Here is a 17,920-nt window from a genome sequence, read left to right as displayed (position 1 = left end):
CTTCTTCCAATAGTGGCCCCGGGATCTTTTACATCCACCTGAGAGGGCAGACGGGGCCTCAGTTTAATGTCTCATCCAAAAGACGGCACCTCCGACAGTGCGGCGCTCCCTCAGTACTGCCCCTCCGACAGTGCGGCGCTCCCTCAGTACTGCCCCTCCGACAGTGCGGCGCTCCCTCAGTACTGCCCCTCCGACAGTGCGGCGCTCCCTCAGTACTGCCCCTCCGACAGTGCGGCGCTCCCTCAGTACTGCCCCTCCGACAGTGCGGCGCTCCCTCAGTACTGCCCCTCCGACAGTGCGGCGCTCCCTCAGTACTGCCCCTCCGACAGTGCGGCGCTCCCTCAGTACTGCCCCTCCGACAGTGCGGCGCTCCCTCAGTACTGCCCCTCCAACAGGCTCGAAGGGCCGAATGGCCGACTCGTGCACCTATTTTCTATGTTTCTATGATCCTGGGCTGGGAACACCAGCTCCTTCCCCTCGACCAATGTAGAGGGAGCTTTACTCTGTATCTAACCCCCTGTACCTGCCCTGGGAGTGTTTAATGGAACAGTGTAGAGGGAGCTTTACTCTGTATCTAACCCCGTGCTGTACCTGGCCTGGGAGTGTTTGATGGGACAGTGTAGAGGGAGCTTTACTCTGTATCTAACCCCGTGCTGTACCTGCCCTGGGAGTGTTTGATGGAACAGTGTAGAGGGAGTTTACTCTGTATCTAACCCCGTGCTGTACCTGCCCTGGGAGTGTTTGATGGGACAGTGTAGAGGGAGCTTTACACTGTAACTAACCCCGTGCTGTACCTGCCCTGGGAGTGTTTGATGGGACAGTGTAGAGGGAGCTTTCCTCTGTATCTAACCCCGTGCTGTACCTGCCCTGGGAGTGTTTAATGGAACAGTGTAGAGGGAGCTTTACTCTGTATCTAACCCCGTGCTGTACCTGCCCTGGGAGTGTTTGATGGGACAGTGTAGAGGGAGCTTTACTCTGTATCTAACTCTGAGCTGTACCTGCCCTGGGAGTGTTTGATGGGACAGTGTAGAGGGAGCTTTACTCTGTATCTAACTCTGAGCTGTACCTGCCCTGGGAGTGTTTGATGGGGACAGTGTAGAGGGAGCTTTACTCTATATCTAACCCCCTGTACCTGCCCTGGGAGTGTTTGATGGGGCAGTGTAGAGGGAGCTTTACTCTGTATCTAACTCTGAGCTGTACCTGCCCTGGGAGTGTTTGATGGGACAGTGTAGAGGGAGCTTTACTCTGTATCTAACCCTGTGCTGTACCTGCCCTGGGAGTGTTTGATGGGGCAGTGTAGAGGGAGCTTTACTCTGTATCTAACTCTGAGCTGTACCTGCCCTGGGAGTGTTTGATGGGACAGTGTAGAGGGAGCTTTACTCTGTATCTAACCCTGTGCTGTACCTGCCCTGGGAGTGTTTGATGGGACAGTGTAGAGGGAGCTTTACTCTGTATCTAACCCTGTGCTGTACCTGCCCTGGGAGTGTTTGATGGGACAGTGTACAGGGAGCTTTACTCTGTATCTAACCCCCTGTACCTGCCCTGGGAGTGTTTGATGGGACAGTGTAGAGGGAGCTTTACTCTGTATCTAACCCCCTGTACCTGCCCTGGGAATGTTTGATAGGACAGTATAGAGGGAGCTTTACTCTGTATCTAACCCCGTGCTGTACCTGCCCTGGCCTGATGCGTGTACATGTGTTGTATTACAGAGGATGATGAGGGGTTCAGTGCTGAGGAGACAGGGGATCCCAGAATGTATCCTACTGGTCACCCAGAGAATCACCAAGTACCCCGTGCTCCTTGACCGGATCCTGTACAATACCAAAGGTAAGAATCGCATCGAATCATCAGCAGAGAAAACAGGCCATTCGGCCCAAGAGGTGTGGGGGGGCCACCTTCCCAGCAGGCCATGGGCCACCTTCCCAGCAGGCCATGGGCCACCTTCCCAGCAGGCCATGGGTCTCCATCCCAGCAGGCCCTGGGGCACCTTCCCAGCAGGCCATGGAACACCTTTCCAGCAGGCCATGGTGTGTGCTCCCAGCAGGCCATTGGGCTACATTCCCAACAGGCTATAGGGCCACCTTCCCAGCAGGCCATGGGGCCACCTTCCTAGCAGGCCATGGGGCACCTTCCCAGCAGGCCATGGGCCACCTCCCCAGCAGGCCATGGGGCCACTGCCCCCAACAGTTTAGTAGAATAAGGGATATGTTGTGCGTTGCGAAGTCCATCATATTTGCAATAACACTTTGTATTTATATAGCACCTTTAACGTACTAAAATGACCCGAGGCACTTCCCAGGAGTATTATGAGATAAAAAAAATTGACACCAAGCCGCATAAAGAGATCTTAGGGGCAGTTGACCAAAGGGTCAAAGTGGTCGGTTTTAAGGAGCGTCTTGAAGGAGGAGAGAGAGGGGGAGAGGTTTAGGGAGGGAGTTCCAGAGCTTGGGGCCCAGGCAGCTGAAGGCACGGCCAACGATGGTGGAGCAATTATAATTAGGGATGGTCAGGAGGGCAGAATTAAAGAAGTGCAGACACCTCGGGGGGTTGTGGGGCTGGAGGAGGTTACAGAGATAGGGAGGGGCGAGGGCCATGGAGGGATTTGTAAACAAGGATGGAGAATTTTGAAATTGAGGTGTTACCGGGAGCCAATGTAGGTCAGCAGAGCACCAGGGGGTGATGGGTGAGCGGGACTCGGTGCGAGTTAGGACACGGGGCAGTGAGCACAGGGGGTGATGGGTGAGCGGGACTCGGTGCGAGTTAGGACACGGGGCAGTGAGCACAGGGGGTGATGGGTGAGCGGGACTCGGTGCGAGTTAGGACACGGGGGCAGTGAGCACAGGGGGTGATGGGTGAGCGGGACTGGGTGCGAGTTAGGACACGGGGCAGCGAGCACAGGGGGTGATGGGTGAGCGGGACTCGGTGTGAGTTAGGACACGGGGCAGTGAGCACAGCGGGTGATGGGTGAGCGGGACTGGGTGCGAGTTAGGACACGGGGCAGCGAGCACAGGGGGTGATGGGTGAGCGGGACTCGGTGCGAGTTAGGACACGGGGCAGTGAGCACAGGGGGTGATGGGTGAGCGGGACTCGGTGCGAGTTAGGACACGGGGCAGTGAGCACAGGGTGATGGGTGAGCGGGACTCGGTGCGAGTTAGGACACGGGGCAGTGAGCACAGGGGGTGATGGGTGAGCGGGACTCGGTGCGAGTTAGGACACGGGGCAACGAGCACAGCGGGTGATGGGTGAGCGGGACTCGGTGCAAGTTAGGACACGGGGCAGCGAACACAGAGGGTGATGGGTGAGCGGGACTCGGTGCGATAGAAAAACCCTCGTGTGGAGGGGCATGGACGTTTGGAGTGGCTCGCGGCTAGTGAGGAGCTAGCCCGGGGGACAACAGCGAGGGGTCTCCCCCTGGGGTGGGTGTCAGGCCGAGCGACAGAGCACAATGGCGGCTGGAGGAGTCGCCCATCGTTGGTTGTGTAACTCCCTCCCTCCCTTCCCCTCCCTCCCCAGGGAACGAGGAAGACCACAGGGACCTGGGCAACGCGCTGGTGTTGGTCAAGGAGCTGATCACCGCCGTGGACCAGGAGGTCCACGAGTGCGAGAAACGCTTTCGCCTGCAGGACATCTACAACCGCATGGACCCCAAGGTGGTGGCCACCATGCACAGCGGCCGTCAGTTCCGCCGGGAGGACCTCATTCGTCGAAAGCTGGTCCACGACGGCTTCGTCCTATGGAAGACCGCGACCGGACGCTTCAAAGGTAAGGCCTAAAAACGGGCCCAAAGTCCCTAGGCCTCACCCAGGCCCACGGGGCCACCAGGAGGGTTGGCTCCACCTCCCAGGGTTCCCTGGGGCACGACCTGTCAATAACCCCAGTGAGAAGGATCATTCCACCATGTTAATCAGTGGAAGATCGCAGTCCCTCTCCCTCAGGGAGATATCTGTACACTGACTGGTGTCTCTCAGTCCCTCTCCCTCAGGGAGATATCTGTACACTGACTCGTGTCTCTCAGTTCCCTCTCCCTCAGGGAGATATCTGTACACTGACTGGTGTCTCTCAGTCCCCTTTCCCTCAGGGAGATATCTGTACACTGACTGGTGTCTCTCAGTCCCCTTTCCCTCAGGGAGATATCTGTACACTGACTGGTGTCTCTCAGTTCCCTCTTCCTCAGGGAGATATCTGTACACTGACTCGTGTCTCTCAGTTCCCTCTCTTCCTCAGGGAGATATCTGTACACTGACTGGTGTCACTCAGTCCTCTCTCCCTCAGGGAGATATCTGTACACTGACTGGTGTCTCTCAGTCCCCTCTCCCTCAGGGAGATATCTGTACACTGACTGGTGTCACTCAGTCCTCTCTCCCTCAGGGAGATATCTGTACACTGACTGGTGTCTCTCAGTCCCTCTCCCTCAGGGAGATATCTGTACACTGACTGGTGTCTCTCAGTCCCCTCTCCCTCAGGGAGATATCTGTACACTGACTGGTGTCTCTCAGTTTCCTCTCCCTCAGGGAGATATCTGTACACTGACTGGTGTGTCTCAGTCCCCTCTCCCTCAGGGAGATATCTGTACACTGACTGGTGTCTCTCAGTCCCCTCCCTCAGGGAGATATCAGTACACTGACTGGTGTCTCTCAGTCCCTCTCCCTCAGGGAGATATCTGTACATTGACTGGTGTCTCTCAGTCCCTCTCTCTCCCTCAGGGAGATATCTGTACACTGACTGGTGTCTCTCAGTCCCTCTCCCTCAGGGAGATATCTGTACACTGACTGGTGTCTCTCAGTCCCCTCTCCCTCAGGGAGATATCTGTACACTGACTGGTGTCTCTCAGTTCCCTCTCCCTCAGGGAGATATCTGTACACTGACTGGTGTCTCTCAGTCCCCTCTTCCTAAGGGAGATATCTGTACACTGACTGGTGTCTCTCAGTCCCTCTCCCTCAGGGAGATATCTGTACACTGACTCGTGTCTCTCAGTTCCCTCTCCCTCAGGGAGATATTTGTACACTGACTGGTGTCTCTCAGTCCCCTCTTCCTCAGGGAGATATCTGTACACTGACTGGTGTCTCTCAGTCCCTCTCCCTCAGGGAGATATCTGTACACTGACTCGTGTCTCTCAGTTCCCTCTCCCAAAGGGAGATATCTGTACACTGACTGGTGTCTCTCAGTTCCCTTTCCCTCAGGGAGATATCTGTACACTGACTGGTGTCTCTCAGTCCCTCTCCCTCAGGGAGATATTTGTACACTGACTGGTGTCTCTCAGTCCCTCTCCCTCAGGGAGATATCAGTACACTGACTGGTGTCTCTCAGTCCCCTCTTCCTAAGGGAGATATCTGTACACTGACTGGTGTCTCTCAGTCCCTCTCCCTCAGGGAGATATCTGTACACTGACTCGTGTCTCTCAGTTCCCTCTCCCTCAGGGAGATATCTGTACACTGACTGGTGTCTCTCAGTCCCTCTCCCAAAGGGAGATATCTGTACACTGACTCGTGTCTCTCAGTTCCCTCTCCCTCAGGGAGATATCTGTACACTGACTGGTGTCTCTCAGTCCCTCTCCCTCAGGGAGACATCTGTACACTGACTGGTGTCTATCAATCCCCTCTCCCTCAGGGAGATATCTGTACACTGACTGGTGTATCTCAGTCCCCTCTCCCTCAGGGAGATATCTGTACACTGACTGGTGTCTCTCAGTCCCCTCTCCCTCAGAGAGATATCTGTACACTGACTGGTGTCTCTCAGTCCCTCTCCCTCAGGGAGATATCTGTACACTGACTGGTGTCTCTCAGTCCCCTCTCCCTCAGGGAGATATCTACACACTGACTGGTGTCTCTCAGTCCCTCTCCCTCAGGGAGATATCTGTACACTGACTGGTGTCTCTCAGTCCCTCTCCCAAAGGGAGATATCTGTACACTGACTGGTGTCTCTCAGTCCCTCTCCCTCAGGGAGATATCTGTACACTGACTGGTGTCTCTCAGTCCCCTCTCCCTCAGGGAGATATCTGTACACTGACTGGTGTCTCTCAGTTCCCTCTCCCTCAGGGAGATATCTGTACACTGACTGGTGTGTCTCAGTCCCCTCTCCCTCAGGGAGATATCTGTACACTGACTGGTGTCTCTCAGTCCCCTCCCTCAGGGAGATATCAGTACACTGACTGGTGTCTCTCAGTCCCTCTCCCTCAGGGAGATATCTGTACATTGACTGGTGTCTCTCAGTCCCTCTCTCTCCCTCAGGGAGATATCTGTACACTGACTGGTGTCTCTCAGTCCCTCTCCCTCAGGGAGATATCTGTACACTGACTGGTGTCTCTCAGTCCCCTCTCCCTCAGGGAGATATCTGTACACTGACTGGTGTCTCTCAGTTCCCTCTCCCTCAGGGAGATATCTGTACACTGACTGGTGTCTCTCAGTCCCCTCTTCCTAAGGGAGATATCTGTACACTGACTGGTGTCTCTCAGTCCCTCTCCCTCAGGGAGATATCTGTACACTGACTCGTGTCTCTCAGTTCCCTCTCCCTCAGGGAGATATTTGTACACTGACTGGTGTCTCTCAGTCCCTCTCCCTCAGGGAGATATCAGTACACTGACTGGTGTCTCTCAGTCCCCTCTTCCTCAGGGAGATATCTGTACACTGACTGGTGTCTCTCAGTCCCTCTCCCTCAGGGAGATATCTGTACACTGACTCGTGTCTCTCAGTTCCCTCTCCCAAAGGGAGATATCTGTACACTGACTGGTGTCTCTCAGTCCCTCTCCCAAAGGGAGATATCTGTACACTGACTGGTGTCTCTCAGTCCCTCTCCCTCAGGGAGATATCTGTACACTGACTGGTGTCTCTCAGTCCCCTCTCCCTCAGGGGGATATCTACACACTGACTGGTGTCTCTCAGTCCCTCTCCCTCAGGGAGATATCTGTACACTAACTGGTGTCTCTCAGTTCCCTCTCCCTCAGGGAGATATCTGTACACTGACTGGTGTCTCTCAGTCCCCTCTCCCTCAGGGAGATATCTGTACACTGACTGGTGTCTCTCAGTTCCCTTTCCCTCAGGGAGATATCTGTACACTGACTGGTGTCTCTCAGTTCCCTCTCCCTCAGGGAGATATTTGTACACTGACTGGTGTCTCTCAGTCCCTCTCCCTCAGGGAGATATCAGTACACTGACTGGTGTCTCTCAGTCCCCTCTTCCTAAGGGAGATATCTGTACACTGACTGGTGTCTCTCAGTCCCTCTCCCTCAGGGAGATATCTGTACACTGACTCGTGTCTCTCAGTTCCCTCTCCCTCAGGGAGATATCTGTACACTGACTGGTGTCTCTCAGTCCCTCTCCCAAAGGGAGATATCTGTACACTGACTCGTGTCTCTCAGTTCCCTCTCCCTCAGGGAGATATCTGTACACTGACTGGTGTCTCTCAGTCCCTCTCCCTCAGGGAGACATCTGTACACTGACTGGTGTCTATCAATCCCCTCTCCCTCAGGGAGATATCTGTACACTGACTGGTGTATCTCAGTCCCCTCTCCCTCAGGGAGATATCTGTACACTGACTGGTGTCTCTCAGTCCCCTCTCCCTCAGAGAGATATCTGTACACTGACTGGTGTCTCTCAGTCCCTCTCCCTCAGGGAGATATCTGTACACTGACTGGTGTCTCTCAGTCCCCTCTCCCTCAGGGAGATATCTACACACTGACTGGTGTCTCTCAGTCCCTCTCCCTCAGGGAGATATCTGTACACTGACTGGTGTCTCTCAGTCCCCTCTCCCTCAGGGAGATATCTGTACACTGACTGGTGTCTCTCAGTCCCCTCTCCCTCAGGGAGATATCTGTACACTGACTGGTGTCTCTCAGTTCCCTTTCCCTCAGGGAGATATCTGTACACTGACTGGTGTCTCTCAGTCCCCTCTCCCTCAGGGAGATTTCTGTACACTGACTCGTGTCTCTCAGTTCCCTTTCCCTCAGGGAGATATCTGTACACTGACTGGTGTCTCTCAGTTCCCTCTCCCTCAGGGAGATATTTGTACACTGACTGGTGTCTCTCAGTCCCTCTCCCTCAGGGAGATATCAGTACACTGACTGGTGTCTCTCAGTCCCCTCTTCCTAAGGGAGATATCTGTACACTGACTGGTGTCTCTCAGTCCCTCTCCCTCAGGGAGATATCTGTACACTGACTCGTGTCTCTCAGTTCCCTCTCCCTTAGGGAGATATCTGTACACTGACTGGTGTCTCTCAGTCCCTCTCCCAAAGGGAGATATCTGTACACTGACTCGTGTCTCTCAGTTCCCTCTCCCTCAGGGAGATATCTGTACACTGACTGGTGTCTCTCAGTCCCTCTCCCTCAGGGAGACATCTGTACACTGACTGGTGTCTATCAATCTCCTCTCCCTCAGGGAGATATCTGTACACTGACTGGTGTCTCTCAGTCCCTCTCCCTCAGGGAGATATCTGTACACTGACTGGTGTCTCTCAGTCCCTCTCCCTCAGGCAGATATCTATACACTGACTGGTGTATCTCAGTCCCCTCTCCCTCAGGGAGATATCTGTACACTGACTGGTGTCTCTCAGTCCCCTCTCCCTCAGGGAGATATCTGTACACTGACTGGTGTCTCTCAGTCCCCTCTCCCTCAGGCAGATATCTGTACACTGACTGGTGTCTCTCAGTCCCTCTCCCTCAGGGAGATATCTGTACACTGACTGGTGTCTCTCAGTCCCTCTCCCTCAGGGAGATATCTGTACACTGACTGGTGTCTCTCAGTCCCCTCTCTCTCCCTCAGGGAGATATCTGTACACTGACTGGTGTCTCTCAGTCCCTCTCCCTCAGGGAGATATCAGTACACTGACTGGTGTCTCTCAGTCCCCTCTTCCTCAGGGAGATATCTGTACACTGACTGGTGTCTCTCAGTCCCTCTCCCTCAGGGAGATATCTGTACACTGACTCGTGTCTCTCAGTTCCCTCTCCCTCAGGGAGATATCTGTACACTGACTGGTGTCTCTCAGTCCCTCTCCCAAAGGGAGATATCTGTACACTGACTCGTGTCTCTCAGTTCCCTCTCCCTCAGGGAGATATCTGTACACTGACTGGTGTCTCTCAGTCCCTCTCCCTCAGGGAGACATCTGTACACTGACTGGTGTCTATCAATCCCTCTCCCTCAGGGAGATATCTGTACACTGACTGGTGTCTCTCAGTCCCTCTCCCTCAGGGAGATATCTGTACACTGACTGGTGTCTCTGAGTCCCTCTCCCTCAGGCAGATATCTGTACACTGACTGGTGTATCTCAGTCCCCTCTCCCTCAGGGAGATATCTGTACACTGACTGGTGTCTCTCAGTCCCCTCTCCCTCAGAGAGATATCTGTACACTGACTGGTGTCTCTCAGTCCCTCTCCCTCAGGGAGATATCTGTACACTGACTGGTGTCTCTCAGTCCCCTCTCCCTCAGGGAGATATCTACACACTGACTGGTGTCTCTCAGTCCCTCTCCCTCAGGGAGATATCTGTACACTGACTGGTGTCTCTCAGTTCCCTCTCCCTCAGGGAGATATCTGTACACTGACTGGTGTCTCTCAGTCCCCTCTCCCTCAGGGAGATATCTGTACACTGACTGGTGTCTCTCAGTTCCCTTTCCCTCAGGGAGATATCTGTACACTGACTGGTGTCTCTCAGGCCCCTCTCCCTCAGGGAGATATCTGTACACTGACTCGTGTCTCTCAGTTCCCTCTCCCTCAGGGAGATACCTGTACACTGACTGGTGTCTCTCAGTTCCCTCTCCCTCAGGGAGATATTTGTACACTGACTGGTGTCTCTCAGTCCCTCTCCCTCAGGGAGATATCAGTACACTGACTGGTGTCTCTCAGTCCCCTCTTCCTAAGGGAGATATCTGTACACTGACTGGTGTCTCTCAGTCCCTCTCCCTCAGGGAGATATCTGTACACTGACTCGTGTCTCAGTTCCCTCTCCCTCAGGGAGATATCTGTACACTGACTGGTGTCTCTCAGTCCCTCTCCCTCAGGGAGACATCTGTACACTGACTGGTGTCTATCAATCCCCTCTCCCTCAGGGAGATATCTGTACACTGACTGGTGTCTCTCAGTCCCTCTCCCTCAGGGAGATATCTGTACACTGACTGGTGTCTCTCAGTCCCTCTCCCTCAGGCAGATATCTATACACTGACTGGTGTATCTCAGTCCCCTCTCACTCAGGGAGATATCTGTACACTGACTGGTGTCTCTCAGTCCCCTCTCCCTCAGGGAGATATCTGTACACTGACTGGTGTCTCTCAGTCCCCTCTCCCTCAGGCAGATATCTGTACACTGACTGGTGTCTCTCAGTCCCTCTCCCTCAGGCAGATATCTGTACACTGACTGGTGTATCTCAGTCCCCTCTCCCTCAGGGAGATATCTGTACACTGACTGGTGTCTCTCAGTCCCTCTCCCTCAGGGAGATATCTGTACACTGACTGGTGTCTCTCAGTCCCTCTCCCTCAGGGAGATATCTGTACACTGACTGGTGTCTCTCAGTCCCCTCTCTCTCCCTCAGGGAGATATCTGTACACTGACTGGTGTCTCTCAGTCCCTCTCCCTCAGGGAGATATCAGTACACTGACTGGTGTCTCTCAGTCCCCTCTTCCTCAGGGAGATATCTGTACACTGACTGGTGTCTCTCAGTCCCTCTCCCTCAGGGAGATATCTGTACACTGACTCGTGTCTCTCAGTTCCCTCTCCCTCAGGGAGATATCTGTACACTGACTGGTGTCTCTCAGTCCCTCTCCCAAAGGGAGATATCTGTACACTGACTCGTGTCTCTCAGTTCCCTCTCCCTCAGGGAGATATCTGTACACTGACTGGTGTCTCTCAGTCCCTCTCCCTCAGGGAGACATCTGTACACTGACTGGTGTCTATCAATCCCTCTCCCTCAGGGAGATATCTGTACACTGACTGGTGTCTCTCAGTCCCTCTCCCTCAGGGAGATATCTGTACACTGACTGGTGTCTCTGAGTCCCTCTCCCTCAGGCAGATATCTGTACACTGACTGGTGTATCTCAGTCCCCTCTCCCTCAGGGAGATATCTGTACACTGACTGGTGTCTCTCAGTCCCCTCTCCCTCAGAGAGATATCTGTACACTGACTGGTGTCTCTCAGTCCCTCTCCCTCAGGGAGATATCTGTACACTGACTGGTGTCTCTCAGTCCCCTCTCCCTCAGGGAGATATCTACACACTGACTGGTGTCTCTCAGTCCCTCTCCCTCAGGGAGATATCTGTACACTGACTGGTGTCTCTCAGTTCCCTCTCCCTCAGGGAGATATCTGTACACTGACTGGTGTCTCTCAGTCCCCTCTCCCTCAGGGAGATATCTGTACACTGACTGGTGTCTCTCAGTTCCCTTTCCCTCAGGGAGATATCTGTACACTGACTGGTGTCTCTCAGGCCCCTCTCCCTCAGGGAGATATCTGTACACTGACTCGTGTCTCTCAGTTCCCTCTCCCTCAGGGAGATACCTGTACACTGACTGGTGTCTCTCAGTTCCCTCTCCCTCAGGGAGATATTTGTACACTGACTGGTGTCTCTCAGTCCCTCTCCCTCAGGGAGATATCAGTACACTGACTGGTGTCTCTCAGTCCCCTCTTCCTAAGGGAGATATCTGTACACTGACTGGTGTCTCTCAGTCCCTCTCCCTCAGAGAGATATCTGTACACTGACTCGTGTCTCAGTTCCCTCTCCCTCAGGGAGATATCTGTACACTGACTGGTGTCTCTCAGTCCCTCTCCCTCAGGGAGACATCTGTACACTGACTGGTGTCTATCAATCCCCTCTCCCTCAGGGAGATATCTGTACACTGACTGGTGTCTCTCAGTCCCTCTCCCTCAGGGAGATATCTGTACACTGACTGGTGTCTCTCAGTCCCTCTCCCTCAGGCAGATATCTGTACACTGACTGGTGTATCTCAGTCCCCTCTCCCTCAGGGAGATATCTGTACACTGACTGGTGTCTCTCAGTCCCCTCACCCTCAGGGAGATATCTGTACACTGACTGGTGTCTCTCAGTCCCTCTCCCTCAGGCAGATATCTGTACACTGACTGGTGTCTCTCAGTCCCTCTCCCTCAGGCAGATATCTGTACACTGACTGGTGTATCTCAGTCCCCTCTCCCTCATGGAGATATCTGTACACTGACTGGTGTCTCTCAGTCCCCTCTCCCTCAGAGAGATATCTGTACACTGACTGGTGTCTCTCAGTCCCTCACCCTCAGGGAGATATCTGTACACTGACTGGTGTCTCTCAGTCCCCTCTCCCTCAGGGAGATATCTACACACTGACTGGTGTCTCTCAGTCCCTCTCCCTCAGGGAGATATCTGTACACTGACTGGTGTCTCTCAGTTCCCTCTCCCTCAGGGAGATATCTGTAAACTGACTGGTGTCTCTCAGTCCCCTCTCCCTCAGGGAGATATCTGTATACTGACTGGTGTCTCTCAGTTCCCTTTCCCTCAGGGAGATATCTGTACACTGACTGGTGTCTCTCAGTCCCCTCTCCCTCAGGGAGATATCTGTACACTGACTGGTGTCTCTTAGTCCCCTCTCCCTCAGAATAAGTCACCAGGTAAGGGGAGTTAAACAGGCAGTATAACTGTGGTCTAGGAGTGAGTAGATGTGCTTCCGGAGAGAAGGTCTCTCGGGCTATGGGGAGAAAGTGGGTGGGTGTGGTTGGGGGATATGGGGAGAAGATGAGGTTGGGGGATACGGGGAGAAGATGATGTTGGGGGATATGGGGAGAGGGTGGGGTTGGGGGATATGGGGAGAGGCTGGGGTTGGGGGATACGGGGAGAAGATGATGTGGGGGATATGGGGAGAGGGTGGCGTTGGGGATATGGGGAGAAAGTGGGTGGGGTTGGGGGATATGGGGAGAAGATGAGGTTGGGGGATACGGGGAGAGGCTGGGGTAGGTGGGGTTGGGGGATATGGGGAGAGGGTGGGGTTGGGGGATACGGGGAGAAGATGATGTTGGGGGATATGCGGAGAGGCTGTGGTTGGGGGATATGGGGAGAGGCTGGGGTTGGGGGATACGGGGAGAAGATGATGTGGCGGATATGGGGAGAGGGTGGCGTTGGGGATATGGGGAGAAAGTGGGTGGGTGGGGTTGGGGGATATGGGGAGAAGATGAGGTTGGGGGATACGGGGAGAGGCTGGGGTAGGTGGGGTTGGGGGATATGGGGAGAGGCTGGGGTTGGGGGATACGGGGAGAAGATGATGTTGGGGGATATGGGGAGAGGGTGGCGTTGGGGATATGGGGAGAGGTTGGGGTTGGGGGATACGGGCAGAGGCTGGGGTAGGTGGGTGTGGGGAGTCCCGAGCTGTTTGACCGATGCCCCCTCCCCGGGCTGACGGCGGTGTGTTTGCCCAGATATCCAGGTGCTGTTGCTCACCGACGTGTTGATCTTCCTGCAGGAGAAGGACCAGCGATACAGCTTCCCCGCGTTGGTGAGTTGCCACGCACTGACACTCGGGTCCGTCACACGGTGGGGGGGGGGGGGGGAGGGGGGCACGGGGGTGGGCAGGCAGAGGGTGACGGGGTGGGACAACCCGTGAGCGATACAAGGCGCGGCGGCGGCACTGGAGGCCCCGGGCGCGGCAATGGGGCAGTGCCAGCTGCGGCCCTTACCCGTACCCGTCCGACACTGCCGGCGACGGGCAGACCTCACCACAGTCGCGGTATCTACCACCCCCTGCCTGGATCGGGACAGATACATGCCAACCCCAAGACAAGACGGTGGCACAGCTGCCAAAAGTGGCAAGAAACTGCATTAGAATTCAGAGCAGGAGTCGGCCATTCGGCCCCTCGAGCCTGCTCCGCCATTCAATAAGACCATGGCTGATCCGATCATGGACCCAGCTCCACTTCCCTGCCCGCTCCCCATAACCCTTCACTCCCTTATCGCTCAAAAATCTGTCTATCTCCGCCTTAAATATATTCAATGACCCAGCCTCCACAGCTCTCTGGGGCAGAGAATTCCACAGATTTACAACCCTCCGAGAAGAAATTCCTCCTCATCTCAGTTTTAAATGGGTGACCCCTTATTCTAAGACTATGTGCCCCCTAGTTCTAGTCTCCCCCACGAGGGGAAACATCCTCTCTGCATCCACCTTGTCAAGCCCCCTCAGAATCTTATACCTTTCGATAAGATCACCTCTCATTCTTCTGAACTCCAATGAGTAGAGGCCCAACCTCCTCAACCTTTCCTCATAAGACAACCCCCTCATCCCCGGAATCAACCAAATATCGGCCCAGTCTGCTCAATCTTTCCTCGTAGGACAATACTCCCATCCCAGGAATCAGTCTGGTGAACCTTCGCTGCACTCCCTCTGTGGTGATATATCCTTCCTTGGGTAAGCAGACCAGAACTGTGCACAATACTCCAGGTGTGGTTCTGCCCAAGATGATCTGAGATCCCACGCCCAGCCTGTTCCGAGCTAGCCAATCGCGGCCATGGAGGGGAGCGGAGTGGGGGGGGGGGAGGGGGGGGCGTGTTGGGGCAGAGTTGGGGCTACACTTGGCCTCAGTACCCGTGGGTGAGGGAGTGGGCTATTCAGCCGGGGTTCTCGCTCTTGATCGCCGTGGAGTGACCTCCCCATTGGTGGTGTCTTTGGGCCTCTCCCCACTGAATCTCCCCGCTGATACGCCCAGTCCAAGCGTGCTTGGTTGAGGCGCTGGGGGGGGGACGGGGGGATGGCAGGGGGAGGGAGGGTTGCCCCTTGAGCCGTATCCCCGCCCCCTCCCCCAGCGCACTCGGTGAGGAGGGGACTGGGGCGATCGCTGCTCACTCTCTCCACCCCCCCCCGTCCCGTCCCGCCCACCTCGGGGTATTTCTGTTCCAGGACAACAAGCCAGCGGTGATCTCCCTGCAGAAGCTCATCGTCCGCGACATCGCCAACCAGGAGAAGGGCATGTTCCTCATCAGCGCCGCCGCGCCCATCCCCGAGATGTACGAGATCCACACCGCCTCCAAGGAGGAGCGCAACACCTGGATGAAAGTGATCCAGCAGACCGTCAACGTGTGAGTGAGAGCGCGGCGCGGCACGGGCGGGAGTGGGCCGGTCCGGTCTGGTCCGGTCCGGTCTGGTCTGGTCCGGTCCGGTCTGGTCTGGTCTGGTCTGGTCTCGTCTCGTCCGGTCCGGTCCGGTCCGGTCCGGTCCGGTCTGGTCTGGTCCGGTCCGGTCTGGTCTGGTCTGGTCTCGTCCGGTCCGGTCTGGTCTCGTCCGGTCCGGCCTGGCCCGGTCTGGTCCGGTCCAGTCTGGTCTGGTCCGGTCCGGTCTGGTCTGGTCTGGTCTCGTCTCGTCTGGTCCGGTCTGGTCCGGTCCGGCCTGGCCCGGTCTGGTCTGGTCTGGTCTCGTCCGGTCCGGTCTGGTCTCGTCCGGTCCGGTCCGGTCTGGTCTCGTCCAGTCCGGTCCGGTCCGGCCTGGCCCGGTCTGGTCTGGTCTGGTCTGGTCTGGTCCGGCCTGGTCTGGCCTGGTCTGGCCTGGTCTGGCCTGGTCCGGTCCGGTCTGGTCCGGTCCGGTCCGGCCTGGCCCGGTCTGGTCTGGTCTCGTCCGATCCGGTCTGGTCCGGCCTGGTCTGGCCTGGCCCGGTCTGGTCCAGTCTGGTGTGGTCTGGTCTGGTGGGTGGGGAGTCTGGTTTGCCGCACGCTCCTTCCGCTGCCTGCGCTTGGCTTCTGCACGCTCTCGGCGACGAGACTCGAGGTGCTCAGCGCCCTCCCGGATGCACTTCCTCCACTTAGAGCGGACTGGTCTTTGGGCCAGGGACTCCCAGGTGTCGGTGGGGATGTTGCACTTTATCAGGGAGGCTTTGAGGGTGGTCCCTTGTAACGTTTCCTCTGCCCACCTTTGGCTCGTTTGCCGTTAAGGAGTTCCGAGTAGAGCGCTTGCTTTGGGAGTCTCGTGTCGGGGCATGCGGACAATGTGGCCCTGCCCAGCGGAGCTGTTCGAGTGTGGTCAGTGCTTCGATGCTGGGGATGTTGGCCTGGTCGAGGACGCTAACGTTGGTGCGTCTGTCCTCCCAGGGGATTTGCAGGGTCTTGCGGAGACATCGTTGGTGGTATTTCTCCAGCGACTTGAGGTGTCTACCGTACATGGTCCATGTCTGTGAGCCATACAGGAGGGCGGGTATCACTACAGCCCTGTAGACCATGAGCTTGGTGGTGGATTTGAGGACCTGGTCTTCAAACACTCTCTTCCTCAGGCGGCCGAAGGCTGCACTGGCGCACTGGAGGCGGTGTTGGACCTCGTCGCCGATATCTGCCTTCGCTGATAGTGGGCTCCCGAGGATATTGGGGGAGGGGTGCAGTCACATCTCAGAACTCAATTAACTCAGGACACTGGCTCCCATCACTTGATGATACAGTGTCTCTCTCTCCAGCCTTGATTTTGACCAAACCCGGGTGGAGAGAGGGCGAGTTAGCACCAGACGTCCATTTTACCACCCATCCCTGTCCAAGATTATTTATCATTGAAGCCAATTGTCAGTAACCTCAGGCCGGCCAGTCCAAACTAACCCAGGCCAGCCCTGGCTCAGTTGGTAACACTCTGCCCTCTAGTTCGAGCCCCACTCCAGAGACCTGAGCCCAAAATCCAGGCCGACACCCCTAGTGCCAGTACTGAGGGAGTGCCGTACTGCGCTGTCGGAGGGGCAGTACTGAGGGAGCGCCGTACTGCGCTGTCGGAGGGGCAGTACTGAGGGAGTGCCGTACTGCGCTGTCGGAGGGGCAGTACTGAGGGAGTGCCGTACTGCGCTGTCGGAGGGGCAGTACTGAGGGAGTGCCGTACTGCGCTGTTGGAGGGGCAGTACTGAGGGAGTGCCGTACTGCGCTGTCGGAGGGGCGGTACTGAGGGAGCGCTGCACTGTCGGAGGGTCAGTACTGAGGGAGTGCCGTACTGCGCTGTCGGAGGGGCAGTACTGAGGGAGTGCCGTACTGCGCTGTCGGAGGGGCAGTACTGAGGGAGTGCCGTACTGCGCTGTCGGAGGGGCAGTACTGAGGGAGTGCCGTACTGCGCTGTCGGAGGGGCAGTACTGAGGGAGCGCCGTACTGCGCTGTCGGAGGGGCAGTACTGAGGGAGTGCCGTACTGCGCTGTCGGAGGGGCAGTACTGAGGGAGTGCCGTACTGCGCTGTCGGAGAGGCAGTACTGAGGGAGTGCCGTACTGCGCTGTCGGAGGGGCAGTACTGAGGGAGTGCCGTACTGCGCTGTCGGAGGGGCAGTACTGAGGGAGTGCCGTACTGCGCTGTTGGAGGGGCAGTACTGAGGGAGTGCCGTACTGCGCTGTCGGAGGGGCGGTACTGAGGGAGCGCTGCACTGTCGGAGGGTCAGTACTGAGGGGGCGCAAGTTTAACTCGGACTGTCCCTGTCTGTGTTACAGGTGCCCGGAGATGGACGATTTCTCGATGGAGATTGAAACAAAGGAGATCCTGAGAGAATTAGCAGGTAACAGACCTCCCCTCAGTCGTTATAACCCAGCATGAGGGTAGCTCACTGAGGCGGGGGTTGGGTGTGTGAGGGGGGAGCGAGACTCAGTCACTGCACCCCAACTCTGTGACCCACGGGGACCTGGGGGTGTATGGGCACAAATCGCTGAAGGAGGCAGGGCGGAGTGAGAAAGTGGTTAAAAAAAGCTTACGGGATCCTGGGCTTCGTAAATAGAGGCACAGAGTACGTTATGATGAACCTTTATAAAACATTGGTTAGGCCCCAGCTGGAGTGTTGTGGCCAATTCTGGGCCCCGTACTTTAGGCAGGATGTGAAGGCCCTTGGGGCGGGGGGGCAGGGGGCGGAGGAGATTGACCAGAATGGTCTCGGGGGATGAGGGCCTTCAGGGACGGGGAGAGACTGGAGAAGCTGGGACTTAGAGCAGAGAAGGTGGAGAGGAGATTTGATCGAGGGGTTGACTATCACGATGGGTC

The 17,920-nt window shown here is 56.2% G+C and overlaps 1 protein-coding gene across 1 annotated transcript in view; it reads left to right on the top strand.

The window, feature by feature from the left end:
* Positions 1-1,714: 1,714 nt before the first annotated feature.
* Positions 1,715-17,920, top strand: part of LOC139240221 (rho guanine nucleotide exchange factor 2-like) — a 37,160-nt gene continuing 20,954 nt past the window's right edge. Inside the window, exons 1-5 of the mRNA XM_070868692.1 lie at positions 1,715-1,827; positions 3,514-3,762; positions 13,374-13,450; positions 14,846-15,024; positions 17,380-17,444. Of these exons, the coding sequence (XP_070724793.1) occupies positions 1,716-1,827; positions 3,514-3,762; positions 13,374-13,450; positions 14,846-15,024; positions 17,380-17,444 (682 nt within the window). The 5' untranslated portion in view covers position 1,715. The remainder of the gene's footprint in view (positions 1,828-3,513; positions 3,763-13,373; positions 13,451-14,845; positions 15,025-17,379; positions 17,445-17,920) is intronic.

Source organism: Pristiophorus japonicus, chromosome 30, assembly GCF_044704955.1.
Source record: "Pristiophorus japonicus isolate sPriJap1 chromosome 30, sPriJap1.hap1, whole genome shotgun sequence".
NCBI lineage: Eukaryota > Metazoa > Chordata > Chondrichthyes > Pristiophoridae > Pristiophorus > Pristiophorus japonicus.
This window is presented reverse-complemented; position numbering and strand designations above follow the sequence as displayed.